Source organism: Anolis carolinensis, chromosome 4, assembly GCF_035594765.1.
Source record: "Anolis carolinensis isolate JA03-04 chromosome 4, rAnoCar3.1.pri, whole genome shotgun sequence".
Classification (NCBI taxonomy): domain Eukaryota; kingdom Metazoa; phylum Chordata; class Lepidosauria; order Squamata; family Dactyloidae; genus Anolis; species Anolis carolinensis.
The window spans coordinates 145,757,155-145,765,926 of record NC_085844.1 but is presented as its reverse complement, the minus strand read 5'-3'; the positions used below and the strand labels follow the sequence as shown (position 1 = coordinate 145,765,926).

The window sequence follows — 8,772 nt, the reverse complement described above, 5'->3', positions numbered from 1 at the left end:
GAACGATGTTTTCAAGGTGTTGCTGAAGGCCTTCATAGTCGGAATCACTGGGTTGCTGAGTTTTCTGGGCTGTCTGGCCATGTTCCAGAAGCATTATCTCCTGATGTTTTGCCCACATCTATGGCAGGCATCCTCAGAGGTTGTGAGGTCTGTTAGAAACTCTTGTCTGTTTGAGACAAGTGTGAATGTTGCAATTGGCCAGCTTGATCAGCATTGAATAGCCTTGCAAGTTCAAAGCTTGGCTGCCAGGCTTTGAAGCTGCAAGGCTATTAAATTGTTGGATATTTTTTGAACCAAAAAGCAAACACCATTTTGCTATGCTGTTGTATGTAATGGGACTTGAGCATTCACAGATTTTGTTTCTACTGCGGATTCTGGAACCAAATCCAAGCCAGTACCAAGGATATTATGGAGGAAGTCCAGGCAACACTTCCTTTCAGTTTTCCTTTCCTATGAAAACCCTATGGTGTTCATGAAGTTGTTATAAGCAATAGCAAAAGTAAAGGCAATACCTTGAAGCCAATTACTGTTGTTTAATCTTATGGAGTCTTGGGATTTGCAATTTAAGGAGTAGTTTTTTCCAGCCCAGGAGCTATAGTGCCTTATTAAACTATAAGCTGTAGGCGTCCCTAGGATGCATCCATGGCAATTGAAGTGGAATCAAGGGGTTATAATATTGCAATGTGAACAGTACCAAAGTTAGGTCCCGACTGATACTTAATGTGGAGCAGAGTCATCCATCAGATTACCAGTAATTTGTTTTCTATTGCCCCAGAAGTTTTTATGATGGGCTTGTCTAGAACAAGCAGCTAGTTGGTCATTTGGGAGTGTGGGTATTTCTGGATGAAGTTCCATCTCTCAACAAAAACAAGCTTTAATTCATACTGCTAGGTCACTCTTTCCATGGTTTAATAATCTAAATCACGTTCCCCTAACTTCCCAGTTCTGTTAGGCAACAACTCCCCTCATCCTAGCCAACTTAGTGGAATGGGATTTATAGTCCAACATATCTGAAGAATGCTAGGCTGAGGAAGATTGGACTAAAGTATTTCCCATGTAACTTCATTCAATTAATCCTTCTGAAAGAAAACAAGTATATTCCACATGGCAGCTCTTAAAATATTTGAAAATATCCTAATTGTCTTTTCTTTATGCTAAACCTATCCAGCTTTCTCAGCATTTTCTATTGAAATAATTAAGTGCTGAACTGATTTAGGTTAACCCACAAACAGCTCAAAAATGGAACATATACAGCATTTAAATATTTTGCTCACTTCTTCTGTGTTGAAAGCCACTTTCTCCCTCATGTGGTATAGTCAGGGACTTCCACCCAATGTTGTTGGGCATTATCTGACTTCAGCTCAATTTTCTAAGGCCTTACTTGGACCTAAAAATCCAGCATCGTTCGATGGGATAAGGTTGCCCCTGTGTTCTCTGGTATGGTTGGCAAGCCATTTGAGCAAACCAGATTTGTTTTTTTTAGAAAAACCTTTTTGTTCTGGGGCAAAGTATAGCACAGTTGGGATGTGTGATCTTCCAAGATCCTATGGAGAATCAATGGGGTCTCCTAGTCCTTGGACATTATTCACTCTTGCTCAAAGCCACTGTTGAACTAATGTCATCTTCTCTGTCTCCTGTCCTTCCACATTGCATAGATGCTTGCTACATGGTTGGCTTTGGAAATCGATAGACATGTAAGCGTGAATGAACAATATGTCCCAGTTAGTTGTACTTAGGGATGTGTTTGTTTATAAAGATGGAACAGCTACAATGTCCAGAAGGTGGTCTAGGGTAATTCACTCGTTTCCATTATATTAAATATAATTATATTAAAAACTTTAAATAACATTTGGCTTCCAAGCTGCTTGCCACCTTTGTTGTTATTGTTTCAATAGTACCTTGCATGTCAGTACTGTAACTGCAGTTCTCAGAACTGGACATTCTTGCATTGTGGCCACACAAAGTCAAAGCATGCCCTACAATGCACTTTGAATTCCTCTGATGTATACTGCAAAGCAAGAAGGTATTCAGGGAAATTTGCCTTTTTTCATCTAGGAAACATGGTCTCTAAGGTTGGATCTACATCTCTATATATAAAAGAGTGATGGCATCAGGGCAGCGGACAAAACAACAAAACTACAGGCCCCCCAACCTCAAAATTTGACAACACAACCCATCATCCATGGCTCTAGGTTGACACAACAAAAAAGAAAAATAAAGTCCTAATTACAGGGAGAGGAATAATAGCTTTTATCCAATTGCTGCCAGTTTGACGGCTAAGTTCTGCCCACTTGGTCTCCTAGCAACCTACTCAACCCAGGGGACAGGCACAGTTAGGCCTCACTTTTAGGCCTCTTCCACAGATTATCAGATTTTAACTGGATTATATGGCAGTGTAGACTCAAAGCCCTTCCACACAGCTATATAACCCATTTAGAATCTTATATTATCTGCTTTGAACTGGATTATCTTGACTCCACACTGCCATATAATCCACTTCAGTGTGCATTTTATCCAGCTGTGTAGAGGGAGCCTCATATAATCCAGTTCTAAGCAGATAATATAACATTATCAATATACAGTAGAGTCTCACTTATCCAACATAAACAGGCCGGCAGAACGTTGGATAAGTGAGTATGTTGGATAATAAGAAGGGATTCAGGAAAAGCCGATTAAACATCAAATTAGGTCATCATTATACAAATTAAGCACCAAAACATCATGTTATACAACAAATTTGACAGAAAAAGTAGTTCAATACGCAGTAACGTTGTTTTATTTTGTTAAGCCGAGCAGGTACATGTCTGGCGTTACGGCGAAATTGATTTTTAATATTTTTTGTGACATCTTGTGTATGTCTTTCCAGAACTTTTTAACTTTTTTACATGTCCACCATTGATGGAAGAAAGTACCAATTTCTGACACAAAAACTAAGAAATGCAACAAAAAAAACCAGACTGGTCAGGCTTTAAAGAATTTATTCAGAGTAGGGGAACACCACTCATTAAAAAACTATCTGATGTATAAACGGTAATAATGGAATAAAAACTGGAACAAACAACAGTTGAAAAATGCAAAGAAAAACAATCACCCCAAAGAGGACAATGGGATGTCATAGTTTTAACTCACGGGATGTATGTGGGTTCCTTTTCCCTCTCTCTCTCTCTCTCTCTCTCTCTCTCTCTCTTTAAACTTTTTTTCTTTCCTACTTTCCTATACTTCCACAGCCAATATTTTCCCCACTTTCGCTGTAATTATCAAAATAATTGCAATAAAAACTATTTGAAAAAAAAAGAATGGACTGTTACTAGGTGAAGTGACCCTCTGTGATGTCACTGGAAAGGGGGTGAAGCAGCTTGGCTCCTGTTATGTGACATGTGTATGAGGGAAAGAAAGAAAGAAAGAAAGAAAGAAAGAAAAGAAAAGAAGGAAGGGAAGAAAGAAAAAGGAGGAAAGGAAGGAATGGGGAAAAGGTATGAAGTAAAGAAAAAGAAGGAAAGAGGAAGATAAAGGAATGGGAAAAATACGGCAAAGACAGGAAGGGCAAAGGAAGGAAGGAAGGGAATAAAAGGGGGAAAAGTATGAGGAGGAGGAGGTAAAGAAAGCAAGAAAGAAGAGGCGAAGAAAGGGATGGAAGTAAGAAAAAAGGAAGAGAAAGGAAAGAAACCTGAAATACTGTGTCCAATTCTGGGCACCGTAATTGAAGGGAGATATTGACAAGTTGGAAAGTGTCCAGAGGAGGGCGACTAAAATGATCAAGGGTCTGGAGAAGAAGCCCTATGATGAGCAGCTTAAAGAGCTGGGCATGTTTAGCCTGCAGAAGAGAAGGCTGAGAGGAGACATGATAACCATGTATAAATATGTGAGGTGAAGTCAGGGAGGAGGGAGCAGGCTTGTTCTCTGCTGCCCTGGAGACTAGGACATGGAACAATGGCTTTAAACTACAGGAAATGAGATTCCACTTAAACATCAGGAAGAACTTCCTCACTGTGAGAGCTGTTCAGTAGTGGAACTCTCTGCCCCATAGTGTGGTGGAGGCTCCTTTGGAGGCTTTTAAGCAGAGGTTGGATGGCCATCTGCTGGGGGTGCTTTGAGTATGATTTTCCTGTTTCATGGCAGGGGGTTGGACTGGATTGTCCGTGAGGTCTCTTCCAACTCTATGATTCTATGAAAGAAAGAGGAGAGTGTATGAGGGAAAGAAAGGGAAGAATAAGGGAAATATAGGAAGGAAGGGAATGGGAAGATGAAAAGGTAGGTGGGGAAGGAATTAAAGAAGAAAAGAGAAAAGAAAGACAGAGGAGGGTGTATGAGGGAAAGGAAGGGAAAGGAAGGAAGGTAAAGGAGAGGAAAAATTATGCAGGGAAGTTAGTAAAGACAGAAAGAAGGAAAGAGGAGGGTGTATGAGGGAAATAAAGGGAAAGGAAAGGAGAAAAGTTATGTGGGGAAGGAAGTAAAGACAGAAATAAGGAAAGAAAGGAAAGAAAGGCGGGTGTATGAGGGGAAAAAGGAGGAAGGAAGGAAGAGAAAGGAAAGGGGGAGGGAGTAAAGACAGAAAGAAGGAAAGAGAAATGAAAGAAAGGGTGAATGGGGGGAAAGGGGGAAAAATAAGGGACAGGAAGGGCAAAGGAAAGAAGGGAAAGGAAAGGGGAAAAGTATGATGGGGAGGAAGTAAAGAAAGAAAGTGGAGAAAAAAAGGCGAAGAGAGGGAGGGAAAAAAGGAAGAGAATGGAAAGAAAGAAAGAAGGGGAAGATGTATGAGGAAAAGAAGAAAGGAAAGAGAGAGGGAGAAGATGTATGAGGAAATAGAGGAAGGAGAGAAAGAGCCATGAAGGAAGCACATACCCTGTAGAGGAGAAAACCCCCTTCTTCCCTCAGATGCCGGCCTAGGCCAGACCTCTTTCCCAGGAACTAAACGTCACCCCACCCCCGCTTCCTTTTTCTCGCCTCGTGACGTCACTGGGCCCGCCGCGCAGGCGTACTGAGCCTGGCCTGGGTCCGCTTTTGCCGGAAGTGGAGGCTGGCGGAGAGGGCCGGCTCCTGGTCGACAAGGGAACGCGAGCGAGGGGCTGCCGGACCGACGCTCCCGCTCCTTCTTCCCCTTCACGCCAGGCCCGGCCTTTCCCTCCGAGGGAGACGAAGATGCTGCCTTTGTCCATCAAGGACGATGAGTACAAGCCGCCCCGGCTCAACCTGCTCCGCAAGGTCTCCGGGTGGTTCAGGTGAGGGGACTGCAGGCCAGAGCCCATAGGTGTCACCTCAGGGGGGAAGAAGCTGAGCGGGGAAAGGGAAGGCGTGGTGGTCTTCAGGGCAGGCCTTTCACGCCTTTGTTGGCTCTGCCTCAGAGCTGGGGAAAGCGGGCATCCATGTGCATCCCCACACACACATTCACTCACACACACTTTTCTATTATAGTATTCTAGACCAGGCCTGGGCAAACTTTGGCCCTCCAGGTGTTTTGGACTTCAACGCCCACAATTCCTAAAACAGCCTAACAGTGAGGCGTGACAGCTGTGTGAGGTTAGGTTTCAGAGTGGGAGAAATATGCCTATATGCCTATGCACATACACTCACTTTCTCTCATATTCATACCATAGACACACTGATATGAAGACTTGTCATTGCATGCCAGAACTGTGTATATACATACAGTAGAGTCTCACTTATCCAACATTCGCTTATCCAACGTTCTGGATTATCGACAAAGTCCCCCATGACCTTCTGGCAAACAAACTAGTAAAATGTGGGCTAGACAAAACTACGGTTAGGTGGATCTGTAATTGGCTAAGCGAATGAACCCAAAGGGTGCTCACCAATGTGTCGTCTTCATCATGGAAAGAAGGGACAAGTGGAGTGCCGCAGGGTTCCGTCCTGGGCCCGGTTCTGTTCAACATCTTTATTAACGACTTAGACAAAGGGTTAGAAGGCACGATCATCAAGTTTGCAGATGACACCAAACTGGGAGGGATAGCTAACACTCCAGAAGACAGGAGCAGAATTCAAAACGATCTTGACAGACTAGAGAGATGGGCCGAAACTAACAAAATGAAGTTCAACAGGGACAAATGCAAGATACTTCACTTCGGCAGAAAAAATGGAAATCAAAGATACAGAATGGGGGACGCCTGGCTAGACAGCAGTGTGTGCGAAAAAGACCTTGGAGTCCTCGAGGACAACAAGTTAAACGAGCCTACAATGTGATGCGGCAGCTAAAAAAGCCAATGGGATTTTGGCCTGCATCAATAGGGGAATAGCATCTAGATCCAGGGAAGTCATGATCCCCCTCTATTCTGCCTTGGTCAGGCCACACCTGGAATACTGTGTCCAATTCTGGGCACCGCAGATGAAGGGAGATGTTGACAAGCTGGAAAGCGTCCAGAGGAGGGCGACTAAAATGATTAAGGGTCTGGAGAATAAGCCCTATGAGGAGAGGCTTAAAGAGCTGGGCATGTTTAGCCTGCAGAAGAGAAGGCTGAGAGGAGACATGATAGCCATGTACAAATATGTGAGGGGAAGCCATAGGGAGGAGGGAGCAAGCTTATTTTCTGCTGCCCTGCAGACTAGGACACGGAACAATGGCTTCAAACTACAGGAAAGGAGATTCCACCTGAACATCAGGAAGAACTTCCTCACTGTGAGGGCTGTTCGACAGTGGAACTCTCTCCCCCGGACTGTGGTGGAGGCTCCTTCTTTGGAGGCTTTTAAGCAGAGGCTGGATGGCCATCTGTCGGGGGTGCTTTGAATGCAATTTCCTGCTTCTTAGCGGGGGGTTGGACTAGATGGCCCATGAGGTCTCTTCCAACTCTACTATTCTATGATTCTATGATCCAACGCATTTTTGTAGTCAATGTTTTCAATACATCGTGATATTTTGGTGCTAAATTCGTAAATATGGTAATTACTACATAGCATTAATGCATATTGAACTACTTTTTCTGTCAGATTTGTTGTATAACATGATGTTTTGGTGCTTAATTTGTAAAATCATAACCTAATTTGATGTTTAATTGGCTTCTCCTTAATCTCTCCTTGTTATCCAACATATTCGCTTATCCAACGTTCTGTCGGCCCGTTTATGTTGGATAAGTGAGACTCTACTGTACTCTGTGTTGTCGAAGGCTTTCATGGCTGGAATCACTAGGGTGCTGTGAGTTTTCCAGGCAGTATGGCCATGTTCCAGAAGCATTCGCTCCTGACATTTAATCTGCATCTGTTATTTGAAAACACAGACAGAGCAGACAACTTTGCATCTGTATTCTTGTCTGCAGTGCCCTGCCACATGTACAGGAAGAATTATCTGAGGCCACAGACAATGTGATCACTGTTGCCCGTTTTTGACCAAAATATATTTAGGCACTTGTGCTCCTTCTATCTTTTATCAGTTTTATACTAATTTATGCTTTTGATATGAAATAAATAAAATTTGAGAACACAGAAATGCTGGACCACTCCGACAACCACGATGTCAGGCTACACCAGTAGTTCTCAACCTGTGGGTCCCTAAATGTTTTTGGTCTTCCAACTCCTAGAAATCCTAACAGCTGGTAAACTGGCTGGGATTTCAAGGAGTTGTAAGCCAAAAACATTTGGGGATCCCAGGTTGAGAACCACTGGACTACACAGAGAAGCCACTGAAATCCACATGTACGTTGACAATTTCAACAGAAAGGAGGAAACCAAGATTTTTTTATTGTGACAGAAGCGAGTTGAAAACATGTTGCAAGTCACTTCTGGTGTGAGAGAATTGGCTGTCTACAGAGATATTGCCAGGGGATGCTGGCATGTGTTAGCTGGGAGGCTTCTCTCATGTCCCCGCAAGCTAGAACTGACAGACAGGAGCTCACCCCGTCTTGTGGATTTGAACGGACAACTTTCAGGTCAGCAACCCAATCTTCAGGTCAGCAGTTCAGCTGGCACAAGGGTTTAACACATTGTGCCACTGTGACTCTCCCAACCATAAACATTAATAATAATAGTAATAATAATAATAAATTGAGCCCCTGATGGCACAGTGGGTTAAACCAGTGAGCTGCTGAACTTGCTGGCTGAAAGGTTGGTAGTTCGAATCCGGGGAGCGGAGTAAGCTCCCGCTCTCAGCTCTAGCTTCTGCCAACCTAGCAGTTCGAAAACATGCAAATGTGAGTAGATCAATACGTACCGCTCCGGCGGGAAGGTAACTGTGCTCCATACAGTCATCCCGGCCACATGACCTTGGAGATGTCTACAGACAATGCCAGCTTTTTGGCTTAGAAATGGAGATGAGAACCAACCCCAGAGTCGGACACGGCTAGACTTAATGTCAGGGAAAACTTTTACCTTTATCTTAATAATAATAATAATAATAATAATAATAATAATAATAATAATAATAAACTTGATTATCTCCCAACAAAGGATTCCCCCAGGCAGGATGCAGCCAGGCTTTGAAGCTGCAAGGCTATTCAAAGCTAATCAAGTTGGCTAATTGCAACATTCACACTTGTCTCAAACAGATAAGTTATTTCTCCCATTGTTGAATGCCACATCTATATAAACCCCACTTGTCTAGTTTCCATCAGACTTCACAACCTCTGAGGATGCCTGCCATAGATGTGGGTGAAATATCAGGAGATAATGCTTTCGGAATACATACAGCCTGGAAAACTCACAGCAACCCATGCATACTTTCTTTCATATACATTCATGCACACATTTTCTCTCTCAAGGTGCATCTATACTTCAGAATTAATGCAGTTTAACATCATTTTTAACCACTATGACTTAATGCTGTGGAGT

General features: G+C 43.1%; 1 protein-coding gene across 1 annotated transcript in view; it reads left to right on the top strand.

The window, feature by feature from the left end:
* Positions 1 to 4,980: 4,980 nt before the first annotated feature.
* The window catches only part of slc30a7 (solute carrier family 30 member 7), a 51,224-nt gene continuing 47,432 nt past the window's right edge, over positions 4,981 to 8,772 (top strand). Inside the window, exon 1 of the mRNA XM_003219988.4 lies at positions 4,981 to 5,219. Within this exon, the coding sequence (XP_003220036.1) occupies positions 5,140 to 5,219 (80 nt within the window). The 5' untranslated portion in view covers positions 4,981 to 5,139. The remainder of the gene's footprint in view (positions 5,220 to 8,772) is intronic.